At 39.7% G+C, this 20531-nt stretch overlaps 1 protein-coding gene across 2 annotated transcripts; it reads right to left on the reverse strand.

Annotated features, from left to right (window-relative positions):
* Window positions 1–275: 275 nt before the first annotated feature.
* On the reverse strand, window positions 276–18697 carry LOC134672608 (sarcoplasmic calcium-binding protein, alpha chain). 2 transcript variants are annotated; one of them, XM_063530563.1, is made up of 4 exons: window positions 18546–18697; window positions 11854–12020; window positions 9084–9317; window positions 276–1292 (listed from the first exon to the last, which is right to left on the reverse strand). In XM_063530563.1, exons 1-4 carry the CDS (start codon window positions 18595–18597, stop codon window positions 1170–1172), a joined length of 576 nt encoding a protein of 191 aa, XP_063386633.1. In that variant the 5' UTR covers window positions 18598–18697; the 3' UTR covers window positions 276–1169. The 2 variants fall into 2 exon arrangements, with proteins under 2 accessions (XP_063386633.1, XP_063386632.1); XM_063530562.1 differs by having other exon boundaries at window positions 11842–12020.
* Window positions 18698–20531: the final 1834 nt, after the last annotated feature.

The following is a 20531-nucleotide window of genomic DNA, read 5'->3' on the forward strand; positions in this document are numbered from 1 at the left end:
GTATTAGTTCGATGTTGCCACATTGTTTAATGTTACCCAATTCAAAGTAAACATGGTGTAGATAAATGATGAAAATAGAGGTTTTAGATAATTTTTATTTTATAATTTAAAACATCAATTAATATTTTGAACAATAAGTATTTACAAATTATATTAAGTATTGATATTTGTGACTAGATTCATTTGTATGAGTGAGCATATCATTCACATTGCCCGTACATTCCCACGTATCCCTTAAAGAAGGTACTGCCATTGTATATAAATATAAACGAAAATAACAAGAAACCAGTTGGTAGTTCCTTTCTTATAATTATAATGATACCACAGGAACAGTAAAAACAAGGGGGTACTAACATTCCATAATTCACAAACAAAATAAAACAAACTTACAAAAATTAACGTTAAATCTCACTGCAACAATTATATTATAATATCTTAAAATAAGATCACATTGTGATGTGCTGGGACGGGATAATCAGAACTCAGTTATATTTAAAACTATCAAAAAACTAAAACGCACACTAAAGTTTATAATACTAAGAATTGTGTTGTAACTGGCCATCGAGGAATTAAAAGTCATAGCAGACAGATTTAAATAGACAATAATTACACTGATTTAATTACTTTATGTAACGGAAGTCTAACATAAAAATGAGTGACAATTTTTCGTTACATAGCGTAATCAATCCAATTGTAAACCAATTAAAACTTAGTACTTTCATTAAGTGACAAAACATAATTTTTTTTAGGTATAACTCGCGCGCGAATGGCGTTTTTTTTTGTAAAATATTGGTGACAATTTGTAAACCATTTTGTTCTGCGCCCTAATTGTTTATGGCCAGTTTGTTTACTAATCCGCTTGACTGTATCGACGCAGCGATGATGTATTTTTGGCGTCATTTACCGACGTTGCGTATTCCGTAAATATAGAAACATGTCTGCCAGCGCACTGGCCAGGTACTGAAATAATTGTGGATTCCCGAAATCTCTATGACGAACTAAAATTCCTATTCCTTATTGCCCAGTTTGCCCATCTAAGTACATATAAACTATCGCCAAAGTTGATGTCGAGTGACAGAAACCTGGCTACTAATGTGCAACTGGGTGTAGGTGTAGCAGTCACAGCTAAAGCCCTAAGGGCTAAACTTGTAAGTCTATGGCTAGGGTCGTTATATCTCTAGAGGGCCGAAGAGGTGCTTCGCTTGGCAGTCTTCCTTCTCGTCTCCAAGGAACTGCGCGAACAGCTCCTGGTATCTGGCTAAGGTGAGGCCGCCCTTCTTCCTGTCGTCATCCTGAAACGAAAGGTTTGTTTAAGAGAATAGAACATACTACGAGTTAAATTTGAACTTTTTATAGCCGTTGATGGAACATCAGAATACCTCGGGGTTTTGGAAGCGGGCACCTCTGTTTAAGGCCAGCCGAAAATTTGGAAATAAATGTAACAGTAAGTACCTATTTTTGATTTCTAAGAACAATAGTTATCACCTGTACTACCTCATGGTGTGGTACCTAACTATATTAAATAAACAAAGTTGGTAAAACTATTTTATAATACACGAAGTCATTCCAGCAACCGAAACACCGGTGAATGAACATCAGTCATCGAAGCATATCCAACATTATGGGATTCATGAGCCATGAGGTACCTAATTCATCGGTTGTCGATAGCATAGCGTAAATATTTAATAATACAGGTTCATTTTGTTTTTGTCAATGGACCAACAAAAACTATAATGAAAATTTACTAAATAATAGCATTCTTTTAATTCCAGCAACTTCGCATCCGCCCGCCTACAAAGCGGCTTGCGTCACAGATTGTATTTTGCATGTGTTATCTTGTACCTACATAATGCTTCAGTTATTATCCATTAATTCTTATCATTTACTTATACAATACATTTTTTTGTGTTTGCCATGGGTTTTACAAAAGATTGCAATCGAATTGACATTTGGCATAGCGATGGGCGAGTCGAGTTATCTGATTCGAATAATCCGAATCAACCTACAGATGAGTTGATTCGAATCAAGACTATTGGCAATCCGAATCAACTCGGCCACTAAACTGACTGGTAACTTGGTATCCGATCCGCTGACTCGGCGAATGAATCGCCAATTCACCAACTCTCCGAGCCGAGTCAACGCTACGCTAAGGCCATTCAAAAATAAACCTTAATTCGATAGCCCGAAGGTTCTTTTTACAACACCTGCCGCTTGATTCGCCATCCCGAGTCGAGTTCACTGCTAGTATGGCCATTGAAAAATAAACCTTAATTCGGTGCCCTGAAGGTTCTGTTTACAACAACTGCCGCTTGACTCGTTTGCTGCTCCGCGGCCCGTGACCTTGTCGCGAACCACGCAAACCGTCGAGTCGAGTCAGTTCGAATTTCAACTCGGATCAGTGGCCGAATCGATTCGAATGATTCTAATCGAAAAAAAGTGGACTCGTCACATCGCTAATTTGGCAAGGACAAGCACGGATATCATGGTCGCATTTTTATCACTTTTCATGTCATGCGTCACTTTCGAACTTTCATACTTGTTAGAACGTGACAGGCATGGTGACAAATGACAAAAAGGCGACCATATTAGCCTAGAAGGATAGTGTTGCCATGACATGTATTAGGGTGTTATTCCACCTGTCCGATGTGCATTTGCGTCTCACATTTTGCTTAGTGAGAGAGTGAGACGCAATGCACATTGGACCAAGAAATTGGTGAGGTGGTATACCAACCTTAAGCCTCCTCCACACTCGTGCGCGAATCGCGGCGCGAAGCCGCGAACGCGAGTGTGGGGTCGATTTTCGCAGACAGCGAAATCGACTCCACACTCGCGTTCGCGGCTTCGCCCGCGATTCACGCGCATAGTCTGGAGGGGGCTTCAGGCTTGTCTTTGGGCCTGGGCCGCTACTCAGTCAGGGTTAGTCAGCGTACTTATGCCCCCCCCCCCACATCTAGCGTCTTTCGAGCGTCGGCGTCTACAACTCTATGGCCGCTGCTCGACGCAACGTCGACGCAACTGCGCAGCGACGTCATTTTCCATAGCGCTGACCAGACGCCGACCGCGCCGACGCTCGAAAGACTCTAGATGTGGGGGGTGGGGGGGCCCTATATAGTTCGTCAAACTCAAACTGCGGGGCGATTCTCGTCAATATGTGTATGACGTTCTCTAGTCAATCGATGATACATATCTATTGTCGGAAATTAAATTTCTTCCATTATTTGTTCTTTGACGTCAGCAGTGACACGCGGGAATGACTCAATGGTAGTACATATTTACGTGGGAAGCCTTCAAAAGGTGGGCTGACGACCTGGTGAAGGTCACGAGCTTGTCACGAGAATCACTAGACAAGTTTTTGGCTGAATAAAGTATAAGTACTTATTTATATGGAAAACATCACAATAAAATCTTTTTTAGGAAATGTGTTTTTGTGAAATCATTTAGAAAGGGAATCTTCAGAAATCCTTTCCATTAGGTACTGAGTTTCCAATGTTTCTATTAAGTACTAGGTACTTACGTTTATAGCTAGTTACCAACGTAAATATGTATAGCAATTAGTAAATGGATCGCCAGTTACGTCGGCGAAGAATATCCTGCCTTTTATGGTAATTCAGGGGTTTGCGTAGACGTTGCGTTGGCTGTTAAAAAAACATGTAAGTAACCAAATAACTCCATGAGTCTAAAGAAGTTATTGGGATCTTGAGCTTTGATTGTTAGATACGTATGATAACTACTAACTAGTATATTATTTTTCACCACATCAGCTCGGAAAGGCTTACTTTGCACTTCGAAAACGAATAGCAAAGTTGCATTTTATCCACATATGAGGCAAAGTAATCAAATGCAAATTTTGAGTTGCTTTCTTATGTTTGCTGGTAGAATTGACTTTTAAATGATGATTTTGGATGATAAATATTTAATAACATTCATTTGGATATGATTTGGTTTGATTTTGTTTGATATTTTACATTTAATATTTGCTTCGGGTTGGTGTGGGGAAAAATTTTGTGTTTCACTCGGGGGCAAATTTTGTTTAACCCTCGTGCTTTGAAACCCTCGCAACGCTCAAGATTCCATTTTTCGAACCACTCGCTACGCTCGTGGATCAATTTTGGAATCTTTCGCTTGCTCGGGTATCAATATTAGCACGAGCGGTTAAACAACAACTTTGCCCCCTTGTAAAACAAATAACTATAGAAGGTAATCCAGTTAGGAAGATTGATAAATTATAACTATTACGGCATAATTAAGGAAAGCTGATTCTATCGCACAAAACTGGCGGGCGGCCAACGAGAGTGTTTTGTTGCATTTTATTCGGAACTCGGTCGGGACGTATGTTATAATAGAATTCTTCATTCTGTTTCCCTATCAACGTAAAAGCTACGTAATATGAGCGTCACCTGGATAATTTATGTTTGTGGAATAAATACTGTTGTTGGTTGTTGAGTAAACGCTGTTGCTACGCTAAAGTTAATAAATTATGCTCTCTGGATAGCAGTATTTATGTAGAGAAGTAGGATTGTTATTTTATTTACAGCTGAGTTTATTCAGTAAAGTGTGTCATCGTTTCCTATGGAAAGCATCATGTGATCGCCTGTCATGTAATAGAAAAGTAACCGCCGGAAGCTGCGGCCCGGACACGGTCCGGTCTAACGTGAGTTATCCTTTAATCGTCATGATTGTCAATCAGCGCCAAAGCGCTGGTGGCCTAGCGGTGAGAGCGTGATGCGACTTGCAATCATGGGTTCAAACCCCGGCTCGTACCAATGAGTTTTTCGGAACTTAATATGTACGAAATATCATTTGATCCACCAGTCGCTTTTCGGTGAAGGAAAACATCGTGAGAAAACCGGACTAATCCCAATAAGGCCTAGTTTCCCCTCTGGGTTAGAAGGTCAGATGGCAGTCGCTTTCGTAAAAACTAGTGCCTACGTTAAATCATGGGATTAGTTGTCAAGCGGACCCCAGGTTCTCATGAGCCGTGGCGAGATGCCGGGATAACGCCAGGAAGAAGAAGATTGTCAATCAGCAAAACCATTGGTGTAGCACACCAGCGCATATATTTATATCTATGCAAAGATGCTAAGTTAATAACTTTGCTGACTGTACGTAAACATGGGCAAGTTGATTATTTAACAACAATTTGAATACTTAACAATTTCATCTCGTTTTCCAACTTTCCAGCGTTTAATTTGGTCGCTTAAAGCGTTTGAAGTTATACAAACAAGTCGTCAAAACAAACAAACCGTATTTAAATATTTACTGATGTGACGTGGGGTATATTTGCTTTCAAAATACGAAACTTCGAGTCCTTATATATTACATTTACCCTCTTTTCTTATGCAAGAAATTCACGTTGCCTTTTTCGAGAAAATACGACTCGGCACTTCTTTTGTTATTCTACCTAACCACCTACACCTAAATAAGTACTCGTACACCTGCTAATAAAAAAATATATCACTTTATATAATTTTACGTGATCTTCGGATTCCGAGAGATTTTAGGACGCGGGTAGGATTAAAACTTAGGTTTTCAGTTCAGGGACGAAAGCCTTTTTAAGGCAGAGGGAATATATTTCCCACCTGTTTTTGAACTTTATTTCAAAGTGATAGAGTTCGATTTTGCATAATTCCTGATACCCTTATGCCTTATAAAGGGTTAAAGCTGTTCTGGGTTGATCAATCCTGCCGATCGGCTGCTGATCGCTCGCCAGCCTGATTATTGCATACTGTCAGCTTTTCATATCAGGGACGACAGTCTAAAGCTGGTCTGAGCTTCTGCATACCAATAAAGTGTGCGTCCCACACGAGCGATCAATCCTACCGATCGACTGTTAATCGCTCGTTAGCTCGATATTGGAAACTAAAAAAAAATAATAATAAATAAATTTAATATTGTCGCTGCCTGAAACACAGGGAATCCTAGTTCAGGCATCTGTAAACCACGTGTCTCTATGTAAATTCTTAGTCTTTAAGAACAATCATTGTACCATACTTTTCTCAATAAATTATTTGTATTTGTATATTGGAAACTGTCAGCTTTTAATTTTAAGGACGACAGTCTAAAGCTGGTCTGTTACATAGTTTGCGTTCCAAAGTTTGCGTTCTACCTACCTACCAAAGTTTGCGTTCCTTCCACGCAAGTGATCAATCCTGCCGATCGACTGCTAATCTCGGTATTGAAAACTGTCAGATTTTCATATCAGGGACGACAGTCTAAAGCTAAAAGCTGACCTGAGCTTGTACGTAAGAAAGTGTGCGTCCCACACAAGTGATCAATCCTGCCGATCGACTGTTAATCGCCCGTGAGTCGTCATTGACATCAATCTACTTCGAGACTTGCCAAACGCCCTATTCCTGGGTTGTTATTCCGATAGCGCAAGCAAGTGTAAAGCTCAAACCAATTAGTGTAGATATGTGTTTTGTATCGTACCTTCCCTAGGAATTAAGTTAATTTGAAAAAAAAGTAGTGAGTTGACGCGTATTTTGAATTTGAATCCAATTCTGAATGTTATTAAGTCTTATTTTTGCCTTCATTTTAGATGAAACTTAAGATTAAGTAGGTATTTACTTATTTAGGTAGTAAGGTAACTGAAAATATATAAATATAAGGTATTAGCGACCCGCCCCGTCTTCGCACGGGTACACCATAACAAATTATATAAGTACCTAAACTTTCCCTAAAAATCACTCCATTGATATGTAAAAGATCAATCGTCGAATGGCAAAGATCAGTTGGACTGAAAAGAAAACTAACGAAGAGGTTTTACGCATAGTAGGAGAGAGGAGGAGTTTGTTAAGAACTATAGACAATAGAAGAGGAAGGATGCTTGGGCACCTGATACGACACGACGAATTCATCAAAAATATCATAGAAGGGAAAGTTGAAGCAAACAGGAAGAGGGGAAGACCAAGGAGAGCGTACATGGATCAAATAAAGGAAAAGATCAACGTCGTGTCGTATCGGGCTGTCAAAGAGAAGGCGGAGGACCGCCAAACATGGAAATTGCTCCATCGACAAGAGTCATACTCTTAAATATATGATGATGATGATGATGATATGTAAAAACCGCATGAAAAACCGTTCAGTAGTTTTTTTTGAGTTTATCGCGAACATACAGACAGACACGACGGGGGACTTTGTTTTATAAGATGTAGTGCAAAGTTTGATAACTTTGCTTCTTCCGTGGGTCTTCCTAATGAAAACTTTGTGCGCAATATTCGATGGTTTAATTTAATATATTATGAAACAGTTTGTGTAGCAGTAAATAGGAATTCGAGGAACTAACGTGTTTTCGTCACATTCCGCAAGTACCACATATTCTCACGTTAATTTAATATTAAACATAAACACATTAATAACAGATGTACGAGATTAGTGGACAGTGTTGGTTAGAATCAAAGAGATTTAGAAGATTAACTCCGATCAAACTGTGATAGGTGTTGTAAAAGGTTCTGTTTAACGTCAATTCAGTTACTTTTCTAGGTTACGTCTAAAAGGGATTTAAAGCGTAAAGCGCAAGAAATGTAAAGCGAAATAAGACAGGAATTTGGTATGTGGAAATACGTTTTAAAAAGTAGTTTAAAGAAATCCTATTTTACGCGGCTATGTCACAACTTGTCATTGTGACGACTTGAATAGAATCACAGTACTCTACAATCTACGGTTAAGCTGCGATTTTAATAAAAACTATCGTAAATTATCGTACAATTTTAATGTAGAGAACTATAATAACATTTAAATGGCAGCGTTGAAAAACTCATTCTTTAATGTCAATCTTCATAATCCTTATGACAACACCGTCACTCTATATTATGTTACTGATTTTCCAGTGTCAAATTATAAATAGCTTGCGAGCGGAAAACCCATCAAAAATTAATGTGACGCGGAGGCCATTGACAAAGTACAGGGAATCCTATCACCTGTGTCACAAAGTAAAATTAGTATAATTATCGTTCGACTATCATTTGTCAAGTAAGACGTATGACACGTGTAGTCTTCGTTTGTTTTGTTACAGAATTTATGATCATTAATAAGAATTTTATGTTTACCATAACTACCATAAGTCATTTGAATGAGCTAAAATACTGTGTAGATTTTTAATTACAATTTTGATGGTTCAACGTGATACTAGGTAGGTATAATTTGTATACGGAATCCCTCTTGATATATTGGTTATCTATAATGATACCTTTAGTAATTATCGGGCTGTTTGTATGATTTCACAGAATGTTGTAAGGATATGTGGTTACGCCCATTCTTCGTAATGAGGTATTGTAAAGCAATTGGGTCGGCGGGCGCTAGCATAGATTTTACCTATAATTCTTGTTGTTTTGGAATTTTATGGCCTGCAAGCTAATCCCATAGAACAAAACTAGAACCAACGGAAACCGACGCTGACGCCATCTATAAAAACCTTAGACAGTTGCCAACCTCATTACATTTCAGTATGTGTGGGCAAACAGATTTTCTTATTAGTCTTATTGACAGCTGACAATAACACCATTATCTGATGGCTCCCTACACGATGGACCACCATACTGGCCCACAATGATAGGCCAGCGTGTGAAGAGCGCATCAACCATCGCCTGGCCATCTCGCTGTTCCAGCGCTGGGCCATTAATTGTGTAGATGAGCCATGACACAATACTTACATTTAATAACGTGTCAAAAGCATCATGGATGACTTTAATGTCTTCCACCATCATCCGCTGCACGCAGTCATATCTGTATTCCTCGACGCCCATTACTCCGTCATCATTGATTCTGAAGTTGGATTCTATGAACGCCTTCATCGCCTGAGGGAAGTCTTCGTTCTTGCCCACGACAACTGATAATTAGTACCATTATCCGACAATACTTACATTTAATAACGTGTCAAAAGCATCGTCGATGACTTTAATGTCTTCTACCACCATCCGCTGCACGCAGTCATATCTGTACTCCTCGACCCCCATAACTCCGTCGTCATTGATGTCAATCATTCTGAAGTTGGATTCTATGAACGCCTTCATGGCCTGAGGGAAGTCTTCGTACCGCTTGCCTACGACAACTGATAATTAGTACCATTATCCGACAATACTTACATTTAATAACGTGTCAAAAGCATCGTCGATGACTTTAATGTCTTCCACCACCATCCGCTGCACGCAGTCATATCTGTACTCCTCGACCCCCATAACTCCGTCGTCATTGATGTCAATCATTCTGAAGTTGGATTCTATGAACGCCTTCATGGCCTGAGGGAAGTCTTCGTACCGCTTGCCTACGCAGCTGTTCTTCACGGCTTGTTTGAACTCGTCGACGGAGATGGTGCCGTCCTGAAATTTAAGTTGGTGAGCGGGTGGCGGTCGGGCGAATGATCCAGCGTTATAAACGGCATTTAGCGTCATTGTTCTCAACATTATGGTATCGTTAACACAGAGTCTGTTTAAGGTAACTTTGCACAGACTTGGCAAACGGCAAAGTGTGGAAGCGCCATCATAAATGTCATATTCATATGAAAATATGACGTTTATCACTGCGCTACCACACTTTGTCGTTTTCAAGTCGGTGTAGAGCTTAATACTTAGACAAAATCTACACCTTAGGCGGCTTAGGCCAAGGTAGACTGTCAGTTCTATCTCTAGCCGCGCGTGTCTAGTGGATACAGCATATATATAACTTCTTAAATCAATATAAGCATAACCTCTTAAATCAATATAAGCATAACCTCTTAAAACAATATTTTCTGCTGAGGATAATGACGAAAAAAAACGCTGTAAAAACGCTGAATATCCACCCGGTAATTGGGGAAGCTGTGCAGTAGCTATTGCGTTGTGTTACTTTGTTACTATGTTGGTGACCTACGGACGTGGTAGAAAGAGAAAATTGGCAGGAATTCGGTGAAAAATCTAAAAAAACCGATTGGATATCTGTCAGTCTGTAATAGAAATCCGTGTTCGATAAAACTCCAATAGATCTATTTCAAAAGCCATAAAAATATTCACAAATTTTACAATATCACATATATCTCTCAGGGGGCCTAGCCAAGTGACAATCGTTGATAGAAAACGAAACTTATCGAAATCAATCGAAAACTTAAATAATGTATGAATACAGTCACGTGACTTTTCGTAGCATCTTGTCATGTGAGTCAAATGTCATGTCATATCTTGATACATTTTTACTTTTCATTTGGCGTATGTCGATGTTACGGTTGTCATCAACTCATCATGGTTAGGCCCCTAAGGGTAGACCTGCTTTTCTCTTTCTAATAAGTGATGTGTTAGTAAGTCAGTACCATCGATAACACAAACAATACCAGTTAGTTCTAACTACTTTATCTCAGGGCAAAAGAGACGAAAGAGTTCTATATGTATAGTCGCACCAATAAAAGTCTGCAGCGGATTTGATAGCCCACGCAACGTGTTATTTATACGCCATAATTTCATAGAAGGTTGACGTTTAAAATGACACCTGCACTGCGTGGGCTATCAAAATCGCTGCAGACTTTTTACGGTTTGACTCTAGTCGAGTAGTTCATGCAAACTATGAAGAAAGAAGAGTAAACGTAGAGTAGTGTGTGTGGAGTGTGACAAGGAGAGAAATGCTCCGATCTAGGATGCAAATAGAACTTTCTGCCGTATTCAAACTTCATGATATTCGCAAGAGACGACACGTACTAGATCCATTCTAGATATTACGTTATAAGTTTTTAGTTTAGATATCACCTAGTTCTCTTTTGCAGCGCAATTCGGGCAACCAATGTCACTTTTACGTTGGATAGAGTAAGATATCTATTAGATGTGAATTGGATCTCTAAGTCATATCCTATGGATATCGTTCAAGAGTATCTCCAGAATCGCGCAAATGTCAAACTTGACAGGTTAGATCTTAAAAATATCGTTATCATATCTTGGTGATGTAGATGTCTATTTTAAATCCGAATCGGCCCCTTTTTATTTTGTTGTTAATTCTGGTAAGTATTTATCGGCCAAATATGCGCTAAGAAACCGATATGTATTACCTATGATCTTATGATGACTCCTTTGCAAAGTCTACATTGTCGTTGTTAATTGCTTTATCAATTGTGACTGCTGTAAATACGCAAAATTGCAAATATGCGAAAAACAGGCTACTTGTTTAAACTAGCTATTTATTTTAGTTAGTTCTAAAGTCTGCGAGAGTATACCTACTTGTACTTCTGTTTTTCCTGGGGCATTCCAGAAGATTACAGATTTCTTATTAGGATGACTCACATTAGACCGGGCCGTGCTCGGGCCGAGGCGTCCGACATGTCAAGCTGAGCGGCTACCGCGAAAACCGAAATTCGCAAATTGCGGGGATCTTTCTCTTTTACTCCAACGAAGACGTAATTATAGAGTGACAGAGAAAAATCCCCGCAATTTGCGAACTTCGATTTTAGCGGTTATAGCCCTGTACGTGACGGCTGATCGGTGATCACGTGGTGCTCTCCATAGAAAACGAAGTCCCTGAAGCTCCGGCCTGACCCCGGTCCGGTCTAGAGTGAGTCAACCTTTAAGGTAGCTGCCACACGCGTCCCGGCCTCGAAAAAGCAGACCTTATTGTGGAATTTCCCACCAGTTGAGTTTAGGTAATTTAGTCTATTAGCAGTTCCTTTAAGACTGTTTAATATTTATGTATGTTCGACTAGGTATTTATTTCACACAAAAACAGTGACGAATTTATGTAAGTATCACTATTAATTTGTCAATAAAAAAAGTGAGCGAATCTCTGCTGTCTAATTGTCTATCCAATTCTAGCCCGAAGCATTTCACCCCGAACTTAACCTAAAAGGCTGGCGTTGTCTGCGTAGCGTATGTAAAGGAGGGGATAACCGACATAGTCAGGAACCTTGTCGAAGTCCGCCAGCTGGGCGATCTCCTCCCACAGGCTGAGCATTATGTGCTGGTACTTCTGCAGCCGGGCGGCGGAGCAGTCCCCCTTGCCTTCCAGCACGCACGAGCGGAGCGCTAGGCATTGGAAGTCGTGCGCGTCGAGGTAGCCGTTGTTGTCGATGTCTGGAAGAAGGGAAATTGGTTTATAAGTTTTGTTGAGCTCTAAGAGAGACCCCACACTAACATCTTTTGAGCGTCGGCGTCTGACTCGGAGTAATTAACAATGGAGCCGCCATTAACAGGCGTTCCATGGTCAACCTCATGTCAACCATATGTATGGACTGACGTTTATCTGACATGACGTACCTATACATTTGATGTGCCCCTCCCCCGCAAAAAACAGCAGACTATTTTGTACCGAAAATTTTAGACATGGACACGGCGTCTCCGTTGGTTATATCCTCTAAGGCGTCTGACGACTATGGAAAATGGCGTGGCGTCGCTGCGCTGTCAGCAGCCATAGAGTTGAGTAGACGCAGACGCTCGGGAGACGCCAGTGTGGCCCTAAAATAATTATTATGACAGTATGTCGGAAGTGAGGTAAGCGCATTAACAGTCGTAGCATAACCGCCTTGGAAAATCGGTTACGAGTAAAATACATTTTTTTCCCGCGACAATACGGTAGAGTCGGATCGCGCTAAATTTTCATGCCAAATGCCAAATGCTGCATCAAGTAGGTGTGGAGCTTATAGGGGATATCCCTATTCTTACTGCCAAGTTTGTGCAAAGTTAGCGTAGTCAGAGTCTGTATAACTTTTCTTATAATTACCTATTAGAGCACTTCTTAACACTGAAAATGGTAGCCGATATTTGATTTGTTAATGTTTCCAATGGTCTCACTTGATAAATTTGCAGTGTTATTTAAAACTAAACTCTGTTTTTTAAAATATTCTCTCTTTCTGAAAATATGAAGCAAAGATTTTAATAATTTAGAATGCAGACATAGCAATTTTTAAGTACAATGATCGTAGCATGCTCTTTTTTCTATCGGCTACATTGCAACCATCGCCACCTAATTCAAATTAATTATCAGCTTATTACAATTAAATTAAATTTGGCTCAGTACCGATCAGTGTCGCAACGGTGCGTAAATCGGACTCGCTTGCCACTTGGCGGAGTGGACAATAGATGTATTAATTTAATAGTAAGTCTATGCCAAGACTACGGAACCTTCGTCTCGAAATGATAATTGACACAGAAGATTGAGTGCAGTTGCGATATGTGCAGATTTATGCCAATCGACGATAGAAACGGTCAAAGTTGCTCGTGTTGTGGATTTGAGCCGTTTGTGGACTGCAAAATACATGAAAGCTGCTGTTATCAGCAATACCGAGAAGAAATTTAAAGGTGTATGTATGTCCCACTAGCAAGGGGACTATATAGCCTTGCCCTCTTATGCAGCAGAGTAGAGGCCTCTCTACCTCTCGAACACTAAGAGCGATAGAGGCATTTTCGTGGTTCGCGGTAGACCCTCTGAGGGTAGGGTTACTAGATACAGATTTAGAATTTCTTGACGAAATTCCTGCTTTCCGAATATTTTTACGACGACGACGGGGGGGCTAGAGCCGTTAGCGATGGCTACCCGATTGAGCCGATAGTCGCGTCAACTTTCGATTTATAAAAAATGTATGCATGCTTGCATGCATGTATGTATGTATGTATGTATGTATGCTTGAGTAAAGGTTTGTTAATTAATAGTTCAGTGGATCTCATTTATTATTTTTTTACAATGTTTTTGGATTAATTTAAGTAAATAAAAAGGTATGTGCTTTATACAAAAGTCTATCAATTCAAAAAATTCCTGACATATTCGTGTTCCGTCCCCATTCCTGACAAAAGGCCAAAATTCTTGACATGTCAGGAAAATTCCTGTCATCTGGTCAATGGTATTTGAGGGGCAAGTCAAGACAATCGCATATCCATCCACAAACGGCAAAAGAAAATAAAAAAAATGTATTAAGGTGGCCACTGACGAGCCTTCCAACAGTCCAAATAGCGTGGCTGCAATCCAAAATCGGTCCGTGAATGTCAAAAACGTACAATGTTTAATATTAGGATGCCTTCCATTTGGATGAATCCATTGTAACGGCATCCATTTGGAAGGCTCGTCAGTGGCCTGCTTTAGGATGTCAGATGCTACGAAACATCAAGGGACTATTTCCTATAAAGTTAATGTACTTACTCGTATTTAATTTCTATTGAGCTTTATTTGACATGAATTTCTTTGAACATGAAAGGACAAATAATTTGTTATTGTATGAATATTTTATCAGAAATAGCTTCAATATCTGGACCATACTGCGACTAAGTAAACTTAAAATGTTTGATACAAAATATTACAAAATAATTACCGAATTGGTTGTTAATTAAAGCTAAGTCAATAACAAAGGGAGGGAAGTGATTTAACGTAAAATCAAAGTTGCTTTGTTTGTATAGGTATGCTTGGTACCTACTCTAATAAAGTAGATAGGTACAAAGGTTTTTGATCCTTGGTTGGTGTTGGTTGTACCATTTACAGTAAATTGAAGCATTTTTACCTTTATTAGGTATCTTTTCAATTAAGTAGCTTTTAATTTAAAAAAAAATCGCCCAGAAGACGGTTGTGCTTAAATAGTAGGTATATAATTAGGTAGTACTTAAACGGGGTGTTGTGTGATGCCAATCTATGTGAATATCTATACATAATCAATTTCGCAGTTGCTATATTTAGACACCCAATTAGAAATATGTAAGTAATGTCTAAGAAAACGCAATAAAATTTGATGAGCCCATCAAACGAGATCGCATTTCAACACGTGAAGTTGAGGCTAGCCCGATATTAGGTTCATGGCGGATATAAAAATTCCCACTAACATTTCAGAGTCATAAAGTGAATTTATTACCACTAATTTTATTGCTGTTCTACTCGTAATGATATTTACATTTGGCTGTATTGCAATTTCCTGAAAATTAACGTAGAGCACGAAAATGTATTAACAAAAGTAAACTGTAAATATTAACAACCTGTGTCTCTATGTAAGGTTCAACCAATCTTAAATTGTAGGTCCTTCCGCCTAATCTATGCCTATGCTTCGTTTTTTTAGCATTAGAAATTAGGTAAACAATCTTGATGTGTCTTTTAATTGAAAAACACATTTTAAAAATAAGTTACTGCAAATATGTAACAATTATGAATCTAATACGGTCATTTATATTCTTCTGCTTTCATAAGTAATAGTTTTATATTTTTATAAAGCGTTTTTCAATTAAAAGACATGTCAAGATCGCTTACCTTCTTGCAAGTTCTTTCTAATGCTAAAAAAAACGAACTATAGATAGGCCACAGGCTAGATGTAATCAAGGCCGTTCATAGATTTGGTCGAGCGCATTTTTTTAATATATGATAAAGACAGCTACAAACATATGTAACCTACTAACGCAAATATGTTGCAACTTGCAACCAACTGCACTGTTACTGTGATAATCAAGATCCTGGCTTCATCCAATCAGTTTCTCGGAACCTTATACCATGTACCAGATGACAGATGTACCTAAAGTCAGCTGCAAAGAGAGGTGTCCCCCCTGCATAGAAATTTGTTTGCAGGAGGTGTCACCTCTCTCTGCAGCTGACTGTACCTGCGGAACAACATGCGTGAAGTTTAGACTATTTGAATACCATACTGTATTCTTCAAAAATCCTAGAAACGGAGCGTTGGAGGAATGAAATTTCGCTGAAACTCCACAGCATTTATTTACGCTCCAAGCAAGGTGGATGATTGCTTAGAAGACGGTGAATGAAGCGGTGGATGAAAGTAACCATGGTCCTTGTAAATGGGAGATTGTAGTCGAACTCCAAGTCCTTTTAATTTATTCAAATCCAAAACCATTCTCTGGCAAATCTTTGCACCTGTAGCTAAGGAACTCCACTATGTAAGTTCCTCTTTCTTGACGGTCCCTTAAGTTAAGTTAAGCTGCTTGATGATGTGTCCACCAGGATATAGTTATTTCATTGTCCATGGAGTCCTCAACAGTCCAACACCACAAGTCATGAACTTCTTTTCCATATTGTAGATCAGCGTCATCCATTACCTAGTTCAATAATCTAACAAGTGGCAGTCTGACTGACTGTAAATAATCTAGACGTGTTGGCAAGCTATGTCAGTCTGTATTCATTCTATCGCGGATGATTCCTGATCCTATTCGTGTAAATAACGTTCTAAAATAATATTTCTAGCAATTTGTGAAGTCCACTGGCTGAGTTTAATCTAGTTTTAATTGCTTGTTATTTTGGGTTGTTTGGAACTTTGAAAGAGGTTAGAACCAGTAATAAAGTAAATGTACCTACACTATCTACCTACCTCAATAGTTTGCTACTTAGTAATTTATGAGTAGGTATAAAAAATATGAAAACTGTTAATGAAAGTGTAAAAAAACTTTTGAGAAATTTGTTAATTTGAGATACATGACAAGACATTACCCTGTTAACTCCTAATTTTGAAACATGAAAGCATAATCTAACTAAGTGGTCAATATATCACAAAATAATACATTAGGTAGGTATACTTATTTCCACAAATTGAAAACCTCCATTCCAAAGAACAGCTGAAATTTAATGAATTCCAGTCGTCTGTTCAACATGTTAACTATTCTAGGATAATTAATCAAAACAACTATCGAAGTTCCCAAAATCTTCATTCAAAAATAGCCTCTACTACTCCGATGCTACGGTCCATTGGCACCACAATGAGTGCAGGGTATCGATAGATAGATATAGAGCTAGATATTATTGGAGTGAGCTACTTTCGTAACACTTCCCAACACCCGTCGACAGATATATCGTATTGTAATACAAAAATACGCTGGCAGTTCAAGGACACCGGTACAACTATGTTCATAGATCCCGCCTGTGTTGTGCAGACTTATCTATATGTGCTTTCTGATGCATCACTTTTATCTCAAAGGCGGTCGTTGCCCTCTAGCGCAAGAGGAGTCATAAAACCTCAGCCCGCGGGGTGGGATTCAGCCCGCGAAACGGAAGCTCATGCTTGACTTGGGTTGTGTTGAGCTTGGCTTGTGGATCAAAGAGTTTGGAGGCCCCTGATCTAGTGGGGTCGATGTAGGTATAAGATGTTGTTCCTGGGTGATATGGTCTATTGCTATCGCTTCCAGAACTGATCCAAGATTTTATGAAGACAATATATACTTGGCTCTATTGGGTATTGGGTAACTGGGTATTCTGAATCGATAATCGTAAACCTTTTTCACATGAGTCATCATCATCATCATCATTCTAGCCTTCAGTCGTCCACTGCTGACCATAGGCCTTTCTTTGTTCTCTTTCACATGAGTGCCTTTCTTTAAGTGGAAAGGTTACAGTGGGTAACTTTATGCTTGAATTAATGACTTATTCGACGCACTAGACAGTTGGACAAGCCTACCTGTTCCTAATGTTTTTTTTACCAAATTCTTCAAAGGCATCCAAGCCCCGCACATTCGCAACATTTAATAGGAACTATGTCAACTATCACATTACAATTGGCCGCTAGGCCAGGGTCACCTGACCTGGCAGCAAACGTGTAGCTAGTAAACATTGTACGAAGCCACAACTGCCAATTATTCCCTTAATGGTCCATCTAATTCGATAATCAATCAAACACAATGGCATTTGAGTACCGGGAATAGGTACAAGTAACAATGTATTAATATTTGGAGTGATGATGTTTGAAGTATCTGGGATCAAGGTCTTGGCTGCAGCAATTCGACAGGCATCGCCTCTTTTAAAATATCTGGTCAACTTCAGCAAAAGCAACTTCTTGGAGGTATTTGGCCAAATTAAGGAGCTCTTAGCTGGCAAGAAACCGACTAAGAGTTTCAGAAATAGGTCACATCCAATAAAAATATGGAAGGAACAAAGCTCTGGCTTTGAACTTCACCAATCACCACCAGGTCTGTACGAGATAAGTATCATTGAAATATCTGAACATGAAAATGCACTAGGTTATCAACTACAGCTGCATCCACAGCTATTAAGTAAGCTAATTTTGAGTAAGTAAATAGTGCAACAATGTGTGTGGAGAATTAAATTTGAGGAGTATTTGAAAGAGGATTAAGAAATTTGTATGATGATAGTTAGGATCATAGACAGTGGTGGATTTGCTCTAAGGCCCAGTAGGCCCGGGCCTAGGGCGGCAAGATATTTAGGGGTGGCAAATTGTGACATAAAATTAGCTGATGATAACGAGAAATAACTCAAAATGTAATCAATATGATGGGTGCTGAAAAAGGGGCAGCTGCAGGGCTTGGGGCCTAGGGCGGCAAAGACTGCAAATCCGCCACTAATCATAGATTTGTTTAGGTAACTAAAGATAGTAGACGTCATCTTATTGTTATACTTAATATCAACTTTGTTACTCGCACTCGATTGTTTTAAACTTAACGGCATATGGTTATAACTTAACCCCGCAAGTTGTATGTTGCCAGTATGAAAACTTAAAGTAACATATAAAAATAACATTTTGTATATTTTTTTACTGTCCAAACAGACTCCGTTTACACAAGCTATAACTAAAACAGTAAAAAAAATTAAAAACAAAAACTAACTCGAACTTTTTTTATCACTTCTTAAGACACCAAAACATCGAATTAAAAAAAAATCTATTTTACACTCACCATAAAGAAATCGAACCACAAACGTAACCCGGTTGTCCCACGAGTACGCCATTGTGGCAACACAGACGGGCGGCGGGCGCGGCGGTCGCGAGGCAACTGGCCGCGCCGCTGCACTGCGCGTTTACCAACCGACTACCAATGCTGGGCTGTTCTTCCCATCGCTTATACCATACTGGGCGGCTCTGACCTGCCAGTATAAACAGTGATCTCTGACACAGAATAAAATAGTACTAGGTACAGAAGACACTTTAAAAAAAGCGTCTGTTAAGATCAGGACAGATGGCCGCTAGGTGGCGACAGCGCCACGCGCTGCTTATGGCTAGCCACCAAAATTGGTGTGGAACGGATGTACTTGTAGCTACCCGTTGCAAAGCGACGAAATCGCGGAATGAGCCACGCCTGTCTCTGAGTACAATAAAATTCTGTGCCTCATGTTATTATTGACAGAGCAAGCGCAAAGCTCGAGCGGAGTGTCTTCGGTTCAGTTTGGCCAAAAATGCTTTCATGTCTTTCCAGCTGTTTGCCTATTCTTCTCTACAGCTCGTATTTTATGAAATTTTGTCAGTATGTTTGTTATGTGGATTTTTTCTTCCTGATCATTAAGCTACTAATTGTATAGGATCTGAAATATAGCCCTTTACGAATCTTGAAGACACGCCGATACCGGTCCAGCCAAAATTAGAGGCGACGCGAATCTCATCGCCGCGTCATGCATTTCAAAATATATTCACGTATCGATGGGCTAAAGCTTTCGTTTGGCAGTGCGCTTGACCCGAGGGTTTATTCTGATGAAGACTGGGTTCCCTAGTGCCAGTGGCGGATTTGCAGTCTTTGCCGCCCACTCTGAGTTGCCGCCCTAGGCCCCAGCCGCCCCTTTCGCAGCACCCAATACTTATATTGTCTACATTTTAAGTTATTTCTTGTTTTGTTACCATTAGCGAATTTTTTGTCACAATTTGCCGCCCTAGGCCCAGGCCTACTGGGCCTTAGGGTAAATCCGCCACTGCCTACTTGCCTAGTGCCTCCTACAACTTTGAAAAGTGTAACTGTATTTTTCTGTGCACGTTTCAGAGGGGCTATCGCGAAAACCGAAATTCGCAAATAGCGGGGATCTTTCTCTTTTACTCCAATGAAAGCGTAATTAGAGTGACAGAGAAAAATGCCCGCAATTTTCGCGGTTATAGGCCAGTTATTAGAAAGTAGCGATGCTACGGGCGAATACCTCCACTACGTAGATCAGTGGTGGGCAAACTTTCCTCGTGAGCGGCCAAAACTTGAAGGAATTTTAGACGAGAGGGTCAGATTTACAATAAAATGTATTTTTATTATATGGTTGCTCATTATACACATTTTTTTGAAGGATTAAAATTAGCGATTGCAAATCCGTGAACATTTTTTCAAATCCGGATTTTCGGATTTTGGTTTGACCGAAATCCGAAGTTCGGATTCAATCCGGATTTTGAGAAAGGAATATTTGGCATAAAAGCAAAGTGAAACAAACAATCAAATTAAGTTGTTTTTATTAAAAATAACAAAAACAGAATGCGTACACTGCTACGCCAATAAAGAAACATCATCGCATCAAGAGATTCGTCACTTAACCTCGTCCTCATACGGTTACAGAACACTCCTGCTGCCGAAATTCTCTTTCCGACTCCACACTTGTTGGTGGTATTGATAATAGCTGGTTGTATACGGAGGATAAAATGCTACCGATTTTTCCTCCGCCCTCGTGGACGGCCATTTCTATGTGGATTCATCATCATCATCTCAACCATAAGACGTCCACTGCTGAACATAGGCCCTTGGACCTCCATTCGTACCGGTTGTAAGCGACCCGCATCCAGCGTCTTCCGGCGGCCTTAACAAGGTCGTCCGTCCATCTTGTGGGTGGACGTCCTACGCTCCGCTTGCTAGTCCGTGGTCTCCACTCGAGCACTTTTCGACCCCATCGGCCATCTTCTCTGCGCGCAATGTGGCCTGCCC

This window comes from Cydia fagiglandana, chromosome 17 (genome assembly GCF_963556715.1).
Source record: "Cydia fagiglandana chromosome 17, ilCydFagi1.1, whole genome shotgun sequence".
NCBI classification, from domain to species: domain Eukaryota; kingdom Metazoa; phylum Arthropoda; class Insecta; order Lepidoptera; family Tortricidae; genus Cydia; species Cydia fagiglandana.